The sequence below is a fragment of the Lynx canadensis genome, chromosome C1 (assembly GCF_007474595.2).
Source record: "Lynx canadensis isolate LIC74 chromosome C1, mLynCan4.pri.v2, whole genome shotgun sequence".
Lineage (NCBI taxonomy): Eukaryota > Metazoa > Chordata > Mammalia > Carnivora > Felidae > Lynx > Lynx canadensis.
In genome coordinates, this window is record NC_044310.1 from 100,548,898 (window position 1) to 100,569,417 (window position 20,520).

Genomic DNA, 20,520 nt, shown 5'->3' on the forward strand with positions numbered 1-20,520 from the left:
CACCCTAAATTCTAGGCTATCTAATAATAATTTTATACATTTGAGTATCTCTAGTTTATCGTTGAGAAGACTTTCAGCTCCTTGTCTTTAAATTCTAGAGATACAAGGGTTCTTAAAGATCATCTTATACAGTTTTCCTCCTCAATGAGGAATATCTGCAACAAATGGTCATTTAGCCTCTGCGTGCACATTCCCAGTGACAAGAAGTTCACTTAAAACACCTGCCTATTACAGTGAGTCCTATCTCAAGTGGGACCAAATCTCCTTCCTTCTGACACAGTTCTTGGACCTGTTCTCTACTGCTGGAGGTCTTACCTACAAGTCTTACAAGAAATCTGTGAACTCCCTGAAATTGTACACAAATTTCCTGTGTATGTATGTCCTCTGGGGAAAGGGGTCCACAGCTTTCTTCCATCAGATGCTCGGTGTAGTTTATGATGGCTCCCCAAGAGGCTCAGAACCACTGCTCTAAAAATGCAGCACAGAATAAGTTCACGAGACTCCTTCAGATGTTAAAGATGGGCACCATATATGCTAAAAGCATCATCTTCTTTAGGAGAAACACCTGTTTCTCCTGTTTCAAACTGTTGGCTCTCCAGTTTGTCAGTGTCTCATAAGATAGGACACCCAGAACTATATACAAATGTCTAGATGTGGTCTGAATCTGCATATAATACAGTGAGATCATGGAATCTCTCGAGCCGAACACCTTGTTTTTATATCACATATATGACATTCTGTCTCATAATGATCAAGCTTGGTCTTTTTTAAACCTCAATGCAAGGATTTATACTCAAATGACACATGTGAAAGCTGCTATTTCAACTGCAAAGTGCTACATAAACACTGTATCATGAAATCTGTTTTGACATCATTGTTGCAATGTTACAATTATTCTGAATCATGATGCAAAAACCCAATGCGCTGACCATACTTCTCAGCTTGGTATCATTTGCAAATTTCGTAAGCAAGCCTGCAAGCCTTTATTCAAGCGGAGAAAAATGTCAGCCTGGGAAAGTAAATTGAGCTCAGCAACTTATCAATACAAAGTTCCCTCCAGGATGCCATGATTAGCTAATCAACAAATCTTCTTTGGCTATAACTATTTAATTAGTGATAACAGAAAAATCTGTAAGGCTCAATTTATGTGCTGCAACCCAATCCTATTTATGAAGTCCTCGATGCAGGCACAGCTTCGCCAATGTTACTTACGAAGTGCTATGTGTGTTGCATCCTCTAAAGGATAACCTCGTTTTGCAGAATTGATGACACAGAATCCCACAGATGACATTGACTGCTCTCTGCGGACAGAAAACACAAAGCACCAATATTCATAACACATACATATGTAATTAATTTAAAAATGCAGCTCAACTTCTCCTTCCCTACCTCCTCAACAAATCTAGTGTAACAATTAACTCAGTTACGCTATTTAATATTTATATTAATATTATAATTGTACCACTCGGGGGGAATATAGTTCAAGCAAAGATTGAATGAAATGGGAACAGGTTAAATTCTTAAGTCACCCAAAACCATTTCTCTTATCCTGCTAAACTTGTGAAGATAATTAATTTTGTCTTCAGAATCCTCTTACGTGATTTAAATCCCTCAAAATTTGATTTCCACAGCCAGGTTTCATTTTGAAACCGGGGCCTTTGACAGTGTATGGCATGGTGCATCCAGGAGGTGAATAAGCCGTACTTTGCCAGCTGTAGCACGTTTCTGTAGCAGCTGTACAGGGAGCTCTCAGCAGCGGTGCGATAGCGGCTCTTGTACTTAGGTCCCACTGTGTGAATGATGAACCGGGCAGCTAGATTAAATCCTTTCGTCAATTTTGCTTCACCTGTCCGGCAACCTGGGAACAATGGAGCATGCTTAAGTCATGGAGGTGTTGGGGGGAAAAAAAAGTCAACAAAATAAGGCATAAAACAGAAAAGTAATAAGAACTTCATTGAGAAATTTCAATTAAAAATATGGATTGAACACAAACACTGATCTCTGTTGTCAAAATGACAGTGAAGCAATACAATAGGTATAAAAACAGAGACAAAGAGAATGGGAGAGAACATCAAGCAGATAAGCATCATCAAAATTCTGGAAGGCAGAAGGCCTGGAAATAACTGATTCAGCAAGCAGAGAAACCTAACTGCTCACAGAAAAGAGGTCGCCAACTGAAAGCAAGCTGGTCGTATGGAAAGGCGGTGTTGGATTCAAGACAGACTGCTTGGATTCAAATCTCGGGTCTACCATTTTCCTTCTGTGCTACCTGGGCAGCTGCCTGGCCTCTCCAGGCCTCAATTTCCCGTTTAGTGGGAATACTACTGGTACTCACTTCACAGGATGAAATTAGTTAATACATGCAAAGTACACACACGCGTTACCTACCATTCTTGTTGTTACTACGGAACACTAGGAAGGCTCAAGACTTGGAGGCCTATGTCCTTCTAAAGGCTATGATGTGAAGTGGGACTAAAAAGAGGAGGCGGAGTTAAGTTGCATAAGAACAGTCAAATCTGCAACAACCCCTTCCCAGCCAGCACAGCAAGGGGATGATTTCTTTACCATCACAGCAGCAGGAACGTTTACTCTCTGGAGATGCTGCGCTGGAGAGTGTCTAGACTGCAGAACCCTGGGCGCAGCTGAGAAGAGGGGATTTAGCTAAGGTGTTACACTCTACAGTGAGAGCTTTAGCCTTCTGCTCCTAACTGGTGTCCAAAACACAGATGCCCACGCTTACACCCCTTCCAGGAAACTAAGAGGCCCAAACCAAAGGACTCACAGACTGTGACAACTAACGGAAGTTCCCCAACCAAACAACAGGGCTCCTTCTGCTCATCACCTCCGGCTAGACCCGCCAAGCAGTAACTCTTGCCTGTGCACACAGAGCTTCCCTTCACCTTCTCACTTCCTCCATCATAAATACAGCTGACACTCAAGGATCACTAGGAAGTGAGCCAAGCCTCTGACCAAAGGGGGTCAAAACGATGCTCAAACAAGAGAGAAGGCAACCACTGTCAGATAGGTAAGAGAAGATACGGTACCTCAGAAACAAAACCAGAATGTTATAAGATGTTATAAAAAAAAATATTCAGAGAAGAGGAAAAAACAAAGCACTTCTATAACTGTTACAGCCAAATGAAAACATGTTATCAGGAATGACAACAGATACATTAAAGCTGAAGTTAAGGAAAGCTTCCGGAAAATAAAAAGCTAGAAAATAAGACATGAAAAATTGGAGGATTAAACAAGGAGGTACAAAATCCAGTAGAATTTCTTCAAAGAGAGAACAGAGAATACAGAGGGAAGGAAATTATGAAAGAAAACAAATTTTCCAGAACTGAAAGATAAGAGTTTCTAGCTCACAGAATACCCAAACCACATCAAGGTGGAGAAACTATGAAACTGAGAATACCAGAAAGATGAGATCATAGTTTCCAGAGAAAAAAACATTATCACGCAAAGATCAAGAACAAGAATAGCATCTGAGTTTTCAAGAGCAATAATAAAAACAGAAAACAATGGACCAATGCCTTCAAAACCTGGAAAAGGATTACTAGCTTAGAATTTCATTTTCAGCCAAACTTCCAATTAAGTATGAAGGTGGAAGGTCTCAGTAATTTTGTCCCACCCATCCTTCTCAGATATCTCCAGTAGATTTATCCACAAAAATGAAGGAATACATCAAAGAAGAGAAAGGCATGAGAGATCCAGAAAATGGGAGGATTCACTGAATAGAAAAAAGGATTTCCTAGGATAATAACTATACAGCAGGCATAGAGAACAACCTAGAGAGGAAAGAGGACGGTGGATTTCAGGAGGCACCTTGTCAAGAAGAAAATGGACTTGAAAGATAACCAAGAGTTTTTGACTTTACTGAGAGGTTTATAGTCGTATTTAAAAGTTTGAGATTGGGGCGCCTGGGTGGCGCAGTCGGTTAAGCGTCCGACTTCAGCCAGGTCACGATCTCGCGGTCCGTGAGTTCGAGCCCCGCGTCAGGCTCTGGGCTGATGGCTCAGAGCCTGGAGCCTGTTTCCGATTCTGTGTCTCCCTCTCTCTCTGCCCCTCCCCCGTTCATGCTCTCTCTCTGTCCCAAAAAAAATAAATAAACGTTGAAAAAAAAAAATTGCTTTAAAAAGTTTGAGATTGCATCAGTGATAGAATATTAAATAATCAAATCAATAACTCAGGAAAATAGCTATACAAAAAGAATTCAAATCCGTTTTGTAATAAGCAGCAAGCAATATTTATACAATCACAATGTTAAGGCTGAATGTCGATTTAATAAAAATTTGACAGACCAATTGGGGAAAGGGGTGAAGGGGGAAGAAAATGTGAATTTTTTTTTTTTTTTGTATAGTTAAAAGCAGGGAGTGGATAAGAGTTTAATCTTTAATTTCCACAATAGGAAGTCAACAGAGAATGAAAAAAATCAATACAGCAGTTGTAGCATATTATTTGGAAATAGAAGTAAAATAAGGAAGTTAAAGGTTTGAAAGTATATGCCCCTGAAGAAAGGGAAGGGAAAGGCAAAGAACTGTTGCTTTCCTTTATATATTTCGATGTAAGATTCTTTGACTTTTAAAACCACATATACAGTGATCAATGAAAAGCCGTAAGCACGAACTGATACTCAAAAAAGAGAAAGGGAAAAAAACATCATTTGGCACCATTTGAGGCAGCTCAAATTGGTTTAATAACCAATTCTTAGTTTGAAAAATGGTAATTAAAAGAATTAAGCATTTATGCTGCCCTCTAATAGAAACTAATTCAGAGTAACCACATGTCAGTTATTGGGGAAAGGCTCTACTTTAGAGGAATGTGAGCCAGTAACCAAGGATATGATGATAGGTTTTAGAAAAATACAACTTCACAATCTTTTGTTAAAATTAATTAATTAATTAATTAATTTTTGAGAGAGTGCAAGCAGGGGAGGGGCAGGCAGAGGGGAAAAGAAAGGGACAGAGGATCTGAAGTGGGCTCTATGTTGACAGGCTGACAGCAGCGAGCCCCATGTGGGGCTTGAACCCACAAACTGCAAGATCACATCCTGAGCTGAAATCAGACACTCAACCGATTGGGCCACCCAGGCGCCCCTACAGCTTCACAATCTTAATGAAATTACTGACTCAGATAAGGACTATAAATGTTGCTAAAACCATTATGTGAACATATGACAGGGTCCTGGGTATTCATAGAACTTAAATAACCCCATATTGACTACAGAGGGTAAAACAACTGTACAAATGGAAGAATCAAGCTGTCATCACTCTAAGCCAGAGAGCCATCTTAGTGTCAGTAATGGTCCACTAACAGGTCAATCAGATTTTATACGTCTCCCAATATGATATACTAAGTACACAATACAACATCACCTATGAAATCCTTTAGCCAAATCTGATTCAAAGATACAACTTCCAGGTTATAGGAAATACAAGGGATAAAGCGACAGACCAAATGGTACCTCAGGGTAAGCCGATAAACCCAGAAGGTGAGCCATCTTGGAAGACATGTTGGCCTACTTTACTCAACAAGTGTCATAAAAAGGGAATGGAGTTGGATGAAAACAAAATCTTTAAAGATACAACAATTAGATGTAATGTGTGACCCTAGATTGGATATTGCTTTGGATAAACTAGCTGCAAAGGGCATTTCTGGGTCAACTGGAAAGTTAAAACTATGGTTTGGGTATTAGATGAATAGCCAAAAGGTAGAATTCATCTGCTGAAGAAAGCAGACTGCAGAACAGTATGTGTATAATTATCTTAAGATATGCACTGTATACATATAATTATTTTGGTAACAAAATATTTAAGAATGTATGCATATGCCCACATACACATAAAGATCCAGAAGAATATGTGCTACAGTACGAGTACTGGTGATCTCTGTGTGGTGAAAATGTTAAGTTTTCATTTATTTCATAGCTTGTGTGCATATACTTTCTACAATTTACATTTACTGCTTCTGTAACTAGAAAGCAATTATTTGAAAGGCATAATATACATTAAAAAAAAAATAAAGCAAGTAAGGAAATATGTATTGGGGCAGTTGGCAGAATCAGTCCTGAAGATCTCTGAAGACAGACTACAGACACAGAAAAGAATTTTAAGTGTTCAGGATACTCTGGTTTTGGGAATCCCACCTTTTCCTTAATAATTGTTAACCAAAATGCAGAACTCTGGAGACTAGACTCATGCTAATAATAAGCACACTGTTCCCAACCTTCCACTTGTTCTGTCTAGCCCAGATTTCTTCTAACCCAAAGCCTAAATCCTGACATCATTATGAACAGTTAAAACACAACCCTGAAAGTATTTTTAATTCCTGCAGAACAAATGCAAATTCTTGAGTAAGTTCAAGTTCACTCCAGCCGAAACTCTGTCCAGCATGCCCTTTACCCCTCCGCTAAGGAGCGCTGCTGGTACGATAACCTGAATATCGGAGCAGTAAAGATTAGTTAGGACTTTTCAACTTCACTTACTTCTCTCCAAACGCTAACATCCACAGTAAGAAACACAAAAGTTGTTTTAATCCTTATAGCAAAGACTCCTATTCATAAGAGAACAGAGCAATCAAAAAACTCAGTGCGTGTACTCCCATCCTAGCAAATGTGCACATTAAGTACCAAGTGACAGAACATTTAAGTAGCAAAACTACACAGTGGTCCTGATTGCAGGAGAAAGTATTTTCCTTCTCTTTTGCACATGGAGACGCATAAGCTCTACACTGGAGAATGCTGTGTGTGTGCCTGAGAAAAATTTGCACTCTGGTGCTATTAGATGGACTATTCTGGGTATGCCTATTACATTCATTTGACCCCATAGTGTAATTCAGGCCCACTGTTTCCTTACTAATTTTGTCTGGATGATCCATCCAGTGTTGAAAGTGGTGTACTGTGGTCCCTGCTACTGTGTGGCTATTTCTCCATTTAGATCTTTTTTTTTTAAATTTTTTTCTTTTTTTTTTTAGTATTTATTTTTGAGACAGAGAGAGACAGAGCATGAACGGGGGAGGGTCAGAGACAGAGGGAGACACAGAACCCGAAGCAGGCTCCAGGCTCTGAGCTGTCAGCACAGAGCCCGACGCGGGGCTCGAACGCACAGACCGCGAGATCATGACCTGAGCCGAAGTCGGCCGCTTAACCGACTGAGCCACCCAGGCGCCCCAACCATTTAGGTCTTTTAATATTTGCCTTAAATATTTAAGAGCTTCTACGTTGGGTGCATACATATTTACAACTGCTACATCCCTTTGATGAACTGACCCCTTTTTCATCATACAGTGACCTTCTCGGTCTCTTGTGACCAATTCTGACTGGAAGTCTATTTTATCTGGCAGAAGTACAGCCACTCTTGTTCTCTTTTGGTTTCCATTTGCACAGAGTATCTTTTACCATCCCTGCACTTTCAGCCTACACGTATCATTAAAGCTAAAGTGAATCTCTTGTAGACACTATACTGCTGGGTCTTGTTTTTTTATCCACCAACCACTCTGTGTCCTTTGATTGGAGAACTTAGTCCTTTTATGCTTAAAGTAATTGCGGCTAGGTAAGGAATTACTATTGCCATTTTGTTAACTGTTTCCTGAGGTTTTTTTAAGTTCCTCTTTTTCCTCTCTTGCGGTCTTGCTTTGTGATTTATTTTTCTTACTGGTATGGTTTAATTCCTTTCTCTTTATCTTCTGTGTATCTACTAGAGGTTTCTTTTCTTCATGAATATCACGAGGCTTACGTAAAACATCTTATAACAGTCTATTTTAAGCTGTTAACACGTTACCCTCCTCTGTGATGCTACTGGTGACATAGTCTGATACTGTTAGTGTTTTCAATAAAAATAAGACATCATCACTGCTGAGTCTAGTTACTTAACATCCCAGGGAGTTTGTAGTCATTCATCTGCTACTTAAAGGGTGCCTCCACTCCTCTGGGTACAGGCACACAGGGACCAAGGAGACATACAGTTCCTGTCCTCATGGAGGTCAAAGTTTAATGTGAACCCCATCATCATATAAACAATTTATGAAATTACTATTGTCATAAGAGCACAAAAGAAAAGCAACACAGGCTGGGAGCACATATCATGGGGAGATTGGCAAATTCTGAAGTAAATACGAGGAAGAGACTAAGCAAAGACTTAAGAAGAATTAAGAACTGCAAGAGCAAAGTACATGCAAAATTGAACAAGGGCCAAACGATCAGTTTGGTTCAAGTACAGTAAGGGAGGGAGAAAGGGACATGGAAGGAGCCCGGAGGCAAGTGCCTGAGATCTTGTAAGTCCTTGGACACCAGCTCAAGGAGTTTGTGTTTTAAATGTCACGGGAGGCCACTACACGGTTCAAAGCAGGGAAGCAGTAAGAAGGGATTTACAATTTAAAAAGCAAATGCTTACTGTATGTGGCAAATAGATTTAGGTAAAGAAGAATGAATGTAGGGAGACCAGTTGAAAGGGAAGCTCCAGTCAGGGAATGATGGTAAGACAGGCTAGGTTGGAGGCAGTGGTGATACAAGACTCAAGATATATTTATGGCTTGATGACAGCCTTTATGTGGGGGATAATGAGGAGAAAGCGTTAACCCTAAAGTTTTCTGCGTGAAAAATGGGAGAGAATGATGATGCCATTTCACTGATAGCAAACACTTTCTTATATAATAAGGGTTGTCAAACTGGGCTTCCCCATCCTGAATTTGGAGAATTCAGGTTTTAAACTTACTGCAAGACTTTTATATTCACCCCTGTCAATGTTTTCATTTTTTGGCTCCTGGTTCCAGTCGGCTCAGAATTTTTAAAACTCTTTGGTCATCCAACATCTCCTATTAACTCCTCTCAACTTTCTATCATCTACAAATTTGGGGAGTCATGCTTTGCAATCATTTATGAAGCTGTTACTGAAAATGTAAAAAGGGGAGAGGATTAAGTATCCAGCCTGCAGTGCATCATTAATAATCTTTCCTCAGGTTTGCAGAGACGCATCAAACAATTGGGGCCTGTAACTAACAGCAGCAGTAACACTAAACACTAGAATGTACTTTGAACTTAATGTCTATTATTTCATTTACTTTTCATGATACTGTTTCTATCCCCAAATACTCGCTGAGCTCTTGTGATGTGTCAGGAACTGAGGTAGAGACTATCATCACCATGCCACTTTAGAGAGTAGGAAACTCAGGCTCAGCGGTGAAGTGACCGGTTTTACATCACACTAGTGAAGGGCAGAGTTACAACATGAACTCCTGCTTAGAGACTCTCAGACACATGCTGTCAAATACTGAGGTTTCATTTGTATGCTTACATTAAATTTGATTACTTTCTTTCTCTTACCCTTCCGTCTAGCTCTAAGGTGTGAGAACACACACACATACACACACACAGGCCGTAAGGAATTTTTCCAGACCAGCTTCTCTATTACCTTTATCAAAGAACTTGTCAGTATTATCTCTACTGCCTTTTCTAATTTCTACATGTTCTTCCCGGTATCATGTTTTCAGTTTAATTGAGGGCTTTTTTCCTCCTTCAGCTATCGTATAGTTCAGTTTCTTGATCAGATGATGTAATTCTTCTCTCTCTATCCTCTCTTTCATGGAATCAGCATTATTAAGCATTCCTCTTCAAATTCTAATATTCTTATTAGGTTAGAAACCAGTTTTCACTGATAAATGGTAGAGATCAAAAAAACTCAAGATTTTATAAATGTGATATCTGTTATTTACATTTTAAGAACCATTGCTGTATTTCCTAAATACCTTTTATAAAATGGGCTGACTGAATTTCACAATATTCTATTTGGGCTCAAATAATAGTAACTTGGCTTGCCAGGTTGGTAATTGAAGAAAATGAATGCAAATAAGGTAAACAAGATTCTGAACTAATGGAACTCTTCCCTGTCTCCATTTCTAATGAAATATTCTCAGAAGAAGGTTCTGGTTTAAAAAAAAAAAAAAAAAAAAAAAAAAAAAGCAAGTGCAAAAGTAATCGAGAATATATTTGTCCTTACAATGCATTTTGGTTTTATCACTAAGTCAACTTCATTTCCAAAGTGCAACATTTACTCTCCTTGAGGTATATGAAAAATTCTCTATCAATATCAAATAATGATAGAATTTTTCAGTTTAGAGAAAGGATAGTTGTTTCACAAGGCTTATTTGTGCAAGAAAATATACAGCCAAGAAAATGCTACCAAAGACTTAACTGGCTATCGTAACTAGCATTTTTAAATTCAAGAACATGACAGAGGAGTTTTACTGAGAGTAAAGTCTCAGTGTTCAGTTTCTAACACAATGTGGGGCTTTCAAAAGCTGTTTTTATGTAGTTTAAACAAAAACAAAACAGCTGCATCTACTTAGTATTCTCATTAAATGCAAAACATGCTTCTTTAAATATCAAAAATGTGTCCTAACAATAACATACCTAGGAAAACTCACTTACCCTTAAGTTTCTGGAGGTCCTCCTTCAAATCGGGTCCTGCGAGCATGAAGATACTCTCTGACACAGGGTTCTTATCTGTAAGACTTTCATTGCTGGTATTCACAATGGCTGTACAGTTCAGTAATGCCACGTCTCCTTTCCTGAGGAAATGATGAACAAAGAACAAACGTGGGGAAGAGGAGGGAGATAAAAAAGCTAACTGCTAATTATTTCAAAACGTTCTATCCTCACTCCCCTTACAACATTGGTTTTGCTAGCTCACAAGCTTAAGCAACAGTAGAAAAGGAGTTCCGGACTCAGGAAGACTAATCTGGCATCTTAGATCTTCAATGCAAACGCTGCAAAGCCGCTACCCACAGAATTGTGTTCTTTCTTTCCTTCTTCCGTATTGCTTTCATTGCAACAGAGTGCTTATAGAGCTGAAAGTGGTTGGTTTCGAGAGTTTACCACAGCAGCATTATTCCTAATAGCCAAAAAGTAGAAAGAACCCAAATGTCTAACAACTAATGAACTAACACTGACAAATGGCATAGGTATGTATATCCATACAGTGGAATATTATCTGGCCATAGAAAGGAATGAAGTACTGATTCACACCACCACATGGATGAATCTTTAAAACATACCAAGTCACAACTGACTCCATGTACATGAGATGTCCCCAGTATACAAATCTATACACAGAGAAAGTAGATTAGTGGTTGGCTGCAGCTGAGAGATGGGGAGACAGGGAAGGACTGCTAACGGGTAGAGGACTTTGGGGTGATGAAAATGTTCTAAAATTGACTGTGGTGATGGTTACACAACTTTGTGAATACACTAAACACCATTGACTTCTGTAATTTAAACTGATAAACTGTATGAGATGTGAATTATCTCTCAATAAGGCTTTTTTTTAAAGAAGAAAGGCACTACTACTAACAGACGCAACATAGGTGAACTTTCGAATGATCACGCTGAACGAAGGTGGCTGGATGAAAAAAAAGAGTACGTGATTCCATTTACATAAAACTTTGGAAAATGCAAATTGATCTATAGTGACAGAAGGATTAATGGGATGTGGAGTCGGGGGGGGCATGAAGGAGGGATTATGCAAGGACACAAAACACACTTTTGGGAGTGATAAATATATTAAGTTGGCTGTGGTGATCGGAATGGGAGAGCAGGCTCACGGATATACACATGTCAAAGTGTACCAAACTGTACACTTTAAAAATACGCAGCTTATCGTATGTCAATTATACCTCAATAAAACTGTGTAAGTATGTGCAAAATGATACGTTAACAGAGCTAGGGCTCACAAAAAAGTTTAGAAGAAGTTATGAGAATAAAGGAGTTTAGAAGAAACAATGAGAAAAAAATAATTTAGAAAATAATTATGAGAGTATTATCATATTTTGATATGATTTAGTCAAAGAATTACCAAAGAATCACTTTCCCGCTGATATCCTTGTTGTAAAGAAAAGGTGATCTAACAGTATTTTCTTGCAATGTTTCAGCTGCAGTATCAGAAGTATTTAATTCATCTTGACATGAGTCGCCCCAGCTGGGTAGCGTATCCACATCCACAAACTGGGAAGGGGCACCCAAGGGATCCATGGAATGGGAACTTCAGCTGGTCTTTCCCCAAATTTCTCAGCAATTCAATATTCACTGGAGACTTCAGCTTAAAAGAAAAGAAAGAACCATTTTAATACAAGTACAGATACTACTTTACTTCCATTAGATCAAAAAACAAATCTCTACTGTGAAATGCTCTAATAGTACATTGTGTGATTAGTCACTTAAACACTCCATAAAAATCAATATACAACAAAGAATTGCTATAGTTTCTCTAAAGAAGAAAGGGGGATTATTGAAGCACAGATTCTTTTCAAAGAATTATAGTCATTAAAATAATCACATGATCCACCAGTTCTACTTTCTAGAAACACAGGACAATTCATTCAGCATTCACTGAGTGTCTGCTATGGGGGGCGGGGGTGGTGCTAGGTGCTGCAAGAGAAACAAAGATAAATAATATGCACAATTTGAAGAGTTCAGTGGAATGATAATATGGAGATAAGATCTTACTCAATGATAACTGAGTAAGACAAAAGGAAAAGCGGGAGGTTCCTGCAATCAAGTATAAGTTTGAACTTAGTAGAGAAGCAGACGGAGAAGAAGGCGTGGATTTGAGAGGCAATATACATACAAAGGAAGAATTAACGGGACTGGACAATTTACAAGATATGGCAGGAGACAATGATGTGGTAGGAAGATGGTTGTACAGAAACGTAGAAATTAGAAGAGGGTGATAGGAAGACACACGGTATCAAGTACTACAGACAGGCCATGGGAAATTCAGCATGAGTAGAGGATATTTAATTTGCCAAGAAGCCAGACAGCTGTTGCAGTAAAACGCAGATTCATTCATCCAATAAATCTCTATGAGCATCTGTCATGGGTCAGGTATTGTTCAAGGCACGGGGGATGCACTGGTGAATAAGACAGCAAGTCCATGCACTTACTGAGCTTATGCTTCCTGGAGAGGAGATGATAAACAGTAACCAAACAGGCAAGCAGGTATCTAAAGAATGACTGAGGGCAATAAGTATTACAAGAGAAAAGGGAATAACTGAGTAGAGAGCTAAATAAAGTGAGAGAGCAGGCAACGTGAAGCCCTGCAGTGTTTCAGGCAGAGGAAATAGCAAGAGTAAAGGCCCAGAGGGCAGGAAGGAGCTTGGTGTATCCCAGGAAGGGTGAGGAGGCCGATGTGGATACAGTAGAATAAGCTAGGTAATGAGTGGTAGGTGACTGAGGTTGGTGAGAGATGGAAAGGCTGGAGGATGCAGTTCGTAAGCCCTAATGGGAAGGTTCGGTCTTATTGTAAACAGGAGGGGAAGCTGTTAGAGGATCTTGACAGAGGTAATGACTTAATATAAACAACACCTTGTAAGATTACTCTAGCTACCGTGAAATGGAGTGAGGGCGAGAGTAAAGCCAGAGACCAGTAGAAAACTGCTGCAGGGATCTAGGTGACATGGTGAAGAAGGTGGTGAGAAACGGTTGGATTTGGAATGTATTTTGAAGGTAGAGGCGACGAGACTTGCTAAATGGCTGTGAAGGATGAGGGAAAAGAAAAGAATCAAAGGTAATTCCTAGATTTCTTGCTCGAGCAACTGAGTAGATGCTAATGCTATTTACAGAGAAGAGGAAGGCTGGAGTAGGTTGTGCAGTGGAGTGATAATCACGGTCGTTTTTCCTCCTATGTTTTTGCATGTGTTAAGTTTGAGATGCTCCTCATATGGCCAAGTATTGAAGTCAGACATGCAATTGGCTGTAAGAGGCTAGAGCTCAGAGAAGAGGTCGGGCTACAGATATAAATCTGGAAGACTCAGCGTGTGGGTGGCATTTAAGGCTATGGGAACCAGACATTATTACCAAAAGAGACCATACAAATGGAGAAAAGAGACCCAAGGACTGAGTCCTCAGGCAAAACTTACAGGTTGGAAAGAGGACAAGTCAAAAAAAAAAAAAAAAAAAATGATAAAGAGGAATAAAAGGATAGGGAGGAACACCAGGAAATAGCCTAAAAGCCAGGTGAAGAAAGCATTTTAAGAAGTGTTTGAGAAGATCAGCTAAGGGAAGTGCTACTGAAATGCCGAGTCACAGGGCCAAGAACTGATTAGTTAGTGTGTTTGGTAAGTTACAGATCGCTGTCACCACTGAGCAGGCAGATGATCAGCTGGGCTGTGAACTTCTTGTTAGAGTTTTCTGTGTGACCTTAAGGTTTGTTGTTAGAGAAGGAGAACAAACATGCCTTTCTTCATCTAATTCCTTGGTGTTTCTTACTGAGAAGTGTGAGATACTAAATGGAACGAACCATGGATTAGGCACAATATGTTAGCTCCTGCGCCAGCACTGTGGCGTGGGAAGTGTGATCGTTTATATAACAATTTCAGAAAGGCCTTATAGATGATACCATGATAAAACTATGTAAGAGGATTATTCTTATTCGATATAAAATATGCCTTTGAAATTATTTTGAAATAAATTAATTTTATCAGAAGTCAGTGTTTAATCCATCCAATTGGCCTTTGAAACTGGAGGCAATCATGAGATCTGTTGATCTGTTAACAAGTATGCAAACCTGAGCTGGACAAGCTGAAGAGAGGACAAATAGAGACATTTATTTTCCACAGTTGAACTGCCTGGAGCTCAATGGAATGACATTTTGCAGAAATTCATACTTAAAAAAAATTATTCACAGATTTCTGAAGACAATGACTCATGCTGAAACTTAGCTATAACATAAAAAAGTCCATTAAACACAGAGTTAGTGTTCATTTTGCAAACTCGAGTGCCAACTTTCAGAACAAAATTACTTCTTTATTTTTTTATTTAAAAAAAAAATTTTTTTTTTAACATTTATTTATTTTTGAGACAGAGAGAGACAGAGCATGAGCAGGGGAGGGTCAGAGAGAGATAGGGAGACACAGAATCCGAAACAGGCTCCAGACTCTGAGCTGTCAGCCCAGAGCCCGATGCGGGGCTCGAACTCATGGACCACGAGATCATGACCTGAGCCGAAGTCGGACGCCCAACCGACTGAGCCAGCCAGGCACCCTCAAAATTACTTCTTTAAAATAACTTTTCTAACTCTAATATCCACTTATAGAACATTTGGAGGGGGGAAGTAACGGGAAAAACTCCCCAATTTTTATGTAGTTCCTATCTTTTTCTATGATAGGTGAAATCATAATGTATGTACAATTTTGAATCTGGCTTCTTCAGTGTTTTAAGATAGATCCTTCCACGTGCAATTACACTGTGAGGGAGAGGCAGGGTGGTACAAAGTAAAAGCTTAGGCTCTGTTATCAGCAGGCCTGAGTTTAGGTCTAGGACATAACAGTTGGGTCATCCTTAACTGCAAGCCAGGTTTCCTTATTTCGAAAATAAGAGTAATCTACTTACAGGGTTATTTTGAGGATTACACAATATAATCTGGCACAAAGCAAGGTACGATGAAAAGTTACCTGTTACAACTTTCTCAGAGCCAAGGTGAAAGTCACCTGCACCACTGCTGAGATAAAGTTATGGCTCCACGTGTGGCAAAGACCAAAACACTTGCTGTCAAAGACAGTACCAAATAAACCAAACCAACTGCTGAATTAAGATACACTTATTTATCTCAATGTCTGCCCTTGTAATGATTTGTTAACCCCTAAAACCCAGATCAACCCAACATCTTTTTCTCTCATTCTAGTCTTATGGTATTAGAAAAATAATCAGTATCCTGTCTGCTGCCAAGACAAATGCATGTTTCCCGAGGCCCTCCATCAACACTATTAGGAAATACTAGGAAACTGTGTTAGTAATTCTTGGGTGACTCTATACTACACCATCCAGCATTTGTGGTGGGCATCCTCCAAGATGTCCTTCAATGATGCCAATTCCTGATATCAATGCCCCTGTACAGCTGCCTCTGACAATGTTAACAGGGGTGGCCCATATACCGACCAATAGATTCTGCAGAAATGATAGTATATGACTTTGAAGGATGAGTCATAAAAGATATTGTGCTCTCTTGGAGTGCTTGCTCTGAGTAAGTTAGCCCCTACGATGTGGGACACTCAAGAAGCCCATGAGAAGGTCCCCATGGGAAGTACCTGAGAGTTCCTGCCAACAACCAGCATTGATGCCCAGGCAGGTGAAGGAATCCCCTTCACCTGGATCCTCCAGCCTCAGTTGGGCTTCAAATGACTTCAGCCCCAGATGACATCCTGACTGCAACCTCACGAGAAATGCTCATGAACCAGAACCACACAACTAAGCTGCTACTGAATTCTGAATTCCTGGCCCATAGAAGTTATAAGACAATAAATATTTATTTGCCTACTATGTCCCAGGCATTCAATTACTTAAGTATTGTTAGATGCTGAGATTCTACTGGCAGAGGGAGACTCACAAAAATCACACAAATATATAATCACAGAAACAAATATACTGCATAGCTGAAATTTGTGAGAATTGTTCTGTAAAGAAGAACAAGGTGGAAAGCTAACTTAGATCGGAGAGAATGTCTCTTCCAGGACGCGACAGTTCAGACCAAAAGTAGACAGGTTTTACAGAGGTGAGGATAAATCTGGAAGCTGCACTTTTAAGCCTGCCCAACTGCCTTCAAATAATGCATTTTACTCCACTTTACCAGCTCTCCTCTAAGTGAAAAGGTAATAACTCTTCCTTCACAATATCTGATCTCTCCTTCCCCTCTGTCCTCCTATTCTTAAAAAAAAAAAAAGGGGGCGCCTGGGTGGCGCAGTCGGTTAAGCGTCCGACTTCAGCCAGGTCACGATCTCGCGGTCCGTGGGTTCGAGCCCTGCGTCGGGCTCTGGGCTGATGGCTCAGAGCCTGGAGCCTGTTTCCGATTCTGTGTGTGTCTCTCTCTCGGCCCCTCCCCCGTTCATGCTCTGTCTCTCTCTGTCCCAAAAATAAATAAAAAACGTTGAAAAAAAATTAAAAAAAAAAAAAGTCCTACCCTATTTCTTCTTCAGATGCCAGCTAAATGCCTCATTCTATGACCTAACTTCATAAACATAATCTGTTTTGGAGATCGATTTCCTTTTCTTCCATTTATTCAACCTACTGCAGTTTTGTTGGCACCTCTGGTAACAATGCTAAAATTGCTCTTTCAAGGTCTAACAATGACTGCCCAAATGTTAAATCCAGGAGCTAATCAAATTTTAGTTGCATTAACTATTGGTCATTCTTTCCCTGAAACTCTACTATCCTCTTTGACAGTACACTAGTGGGTGGTTGGCTTGTATCTCCGATCACATCTTATCCATATAATTTGTTGGACCTTCTTCCCAGATCTTAAAAGTCATTGTGCCCCTTAAGATATTGGGTGCTAAATGAGTAATAAACATGCTTCAGAGCTCTCAAAGTTGAATGGCATTCTATAGAAAGTGTCATAGCATTTAACAAAGAATAAATTCTTTTTCACCTCCATCTCTAAACAGAAATTGGTATTTCTCATCAAAAAGAGATTTAAATCTCCCCTTTTCTCCAACACACACACCTTGGCAATAAAGCAAATGGAGCAGCAAAGCCAAGCTAGGCAGGAAAATTTGATCCTTGATACTTAAGGAATATGGGTTCTTAACATTTTTCATGTCACAGACCCTTTTGGGAATCACATAAAAAGATCAAGACCTTTTCACCACCCAAAATGTGAGTACATGAGCTGATATAAGGAAAGATTTGCAAATAAATTTGAGAAGGTTCCCAGACTCTGATTAAGAATCCCAATGACAAAACACAGAGTGCTCAGGTGAGGGAGGAGGGAAAGGCAACACAGCGCTATGTAGTTAAAGCCAAATTTTGGTTAACATTAAGGAGCAAGACCTTCCAGTGAATATCAGTTAATCAGTTCTGTACTTTATGCAGGTTCATAAGTAAACACTAAACCTTAGTCTAAAAGGCTCCTGAGGCAAGACTTCTATGTCCCAGGATCAAAAAGTCTACAGGAGACAAACAGAAGATTCTAGAATAGATCATATCTATTTCCTTAGCTATACTATCTTAAGGTTACCTTCAATATCTTCATGAATGATGACCTAAAGATAAATCCTTTACGATTCAAATGCATAGTGAGAATAAACAATTCTCATTACCCTATGGCTTGTCTATTTCCCCAAATATTGTCAATGTTTAGGTTAAGTCCTCATTTGTTTTTAAAAAAATCTGCAATCCTTCAGTTTAAGAAGTGCTCTAAATAAAGCTTTATATGAATAATTGTATTGGCTAGAGGGATTAGATTTTTATTGTTCAAGACTAGGCAGGGTCAGGCAGAATAGCCTAGATCACGGTCTCAAGATAACCTGGTTTTTGTCTGGATAAAAAGAAAATGGTATCATTTAAAAGAGAAAAACAAGAACTTTAAATCTGTTTGCTTGGTTTTTTTTTTAAATGTTTACATTGTTTGGACAGGCCTGGGTAAAAGTACATAGAGAGCTGGTCCATGCTTTTGACCTCCATTAATCACCAGCTCTCTTTTCACTGTGCAAACACAGCAAAACAAATTACAGATTTACCCTTCCTTATGCCTTGTACTTCGGTATTTAAAACTTCAGGGCACATTAGATATTCAACTACAGTACCTCCATCCCAACACCAAATCTATCATATTTACGAATTATTCTATGCAAATAGAAATAACTTTATTTTTAAGTTACTTAGGTGGAACAACAAACCAAGGCAATAAAGATATGTCAACAATAAATACAGTTTAACAAATATTTCTAAGTGGTATCAATGGCCCAGGTCAAATTTAACATTATTCAAAACCACCAAAAGCACATGCTCCAATGGTGAGTTCATAGTACCACCTTCATATTAAAAGAACTTCATTTAACTAGGGGCGCCTGGAAGACTCAGTCGGTTAAGCGTCAGACTTGGCTCAGGTCATGATATAATGGTTTGTGAGTTCGAGCCCCACATTCGTGTCTGTACTGACAGCTGGGAGCCTGGAGGCTGCTTCAGTTTCTGCGTCTCCCTCCCTCTCTCTGGTCTTACCCACTTACACTCTGGGTCTCTCTCTTTCAAAAATAAATGAACATTAAAAAATTTTTAAAAATACTTTACTAAGTTTTAATTATTAGTATTAATACAATTAATACAAATTGGACAATGTGAAACTTAAATGAGAAATTAGGGTTATTCTCTTTAAATACTGTATGAAATGCATTATCTTGGCACTCAATCACAGCTGCTCTTACCCCAACTTTTATTAAAATTATTTTTTCCATTTGTGATTGTCCCTCTGCATATTTCATAATATTAAGAGAAATTTTAAGTAAAATCATGACTCATTCAAATATAAAAATAAGTAGGTATCCAACATTTTATTTAACTCAAAAGCAAACCAGGCAGGTGGTAGATTGAAGGGAATTCCAAAATTGAACATATTGATCAGGAATATTGAACGTACAGGAAGGCAACTTCCACTGAATCTTTAAGAGGACAAAATCTACATGTCTATAGACAAAAATTATACAGTATTGACATTAGTTATCTAGAGTTCACAGAGTTGTAAAATAGCTTTCTTGGAATAGCTTTCTAGATAGAATCTAGAGTATGCAGTTTTCTACTGAAGCACACATTTTTTCTAATTATATAATGCATATCACCTATAGGAGATTTTAACTATACACACCCACCTAAATGCTCCCTTCCCCATAACATTTACTGAAATAATAGTTTGTTGCCACAATTTCCTCCTTTCTCATTCATCCAAGCCACGGTAATCTTGTTTCAAAACACCTACAGTGCTACATCTATCTATAGTCTTAATCGCTACTATTGCAATTTTCTTGAATATGGAAGACCAGCTGCACATGTGTTAAGAACTCCAGAAACGTCTGAAGATAATCAGATAATTTAGATAAATGTCTCATTTCTAGGTTGACTGCAGACATCTTGTTAAATAAGCAAAGGCAAAGGCTTATTTCCATCGTAGAGCTTTTTGTTAGCTTTAATTTTCCACAACTACACACATCAGAACTCATTTCTGAACATTTCTGTGCAGCCCAAGAATAGAAGCGGACAGAGCTGCAAGACAGAAAGCCTAATTTCCACTTGGTGACAGAGTACCTAAACCTCGATTACCACGCAAGGAGGAGTCAGCACTGGTCACTTCCCCCTCAAGCGGCCAGGGAGCGGAAACACAAAGCCAGACCAATGTCACTCCAGGGACTGCGGGGATCCAGACAACTCAGCATCCTGGGCTCGGCGCCTATCCAGCCCTGACTCGACCTGCTCTCGGTTTGTGGAACGCCCCGTCCACACGCGCGGCAACATACACTTGACCGTGGGGCTGTAACCTGCAGGGGTCCCAGCCGCCCTATCTCACCTGCATCCAGGGCGCGTGCCTCCCCAGTGACTGCAGCACCACTGACCCTGGTACCCAGGTCTGCCTACCCTGTCTTCTTGCCGATAAGTCGTCCCCGACAGTGCTGCGGGCCAGAACAGCCCGACCAACCGCTGGGGAAGAAGTGGCAGGCTCATTCTCCCAGAGGGAGGACAGCACTAACCCTCTCCGTCCGCACCCCCAG

General features: G+C 39.6%; 1 protein-coding gene across 2 annotated transcripts in view; it reads right to left on the reverse strand.

The window, feature by feature from the left end:
• GDAP2 (ganglioside induced differentiation associated protein 2) overlaps positions 1–20,520 on the reverse strand; it is a 62,594-nt gene that overhangs the window by 41,795 nt on the left and 279 nt on the right. The window contains exons 1-5 of one of the 2 annotated variants that reach the window (XM_030323821.1): positions 20,319–20,491; positions 11,847–12,089; positions 10,424–10,563; positions 1,705–1,858; positions 1,213–1,301 (exon numbers count right to left, since the gene is read on the reverse strand). In XM_030323821.1, coding sequence (XP_030179681.1) covers positions 1,213–1,301; positions 1,705–1,858; positions 10,424–10,563; positions 11,847–12,022 — 559 coding nt within the window. In that variant the 5' untranslated portion in view covers positions 12,023–12,089; positions 20,319–20,491. Of the gene's footprint in view, positions 1–1,212; positions 1,302–1,704; positions 1,859–10,423; positions 10,564–11,846; positions 12,090–20,318; positions 20,492–20,520 lie in introns of those variants that run through there. The other variant, XM_030323820.2, reaches the window with a different exon arrangement.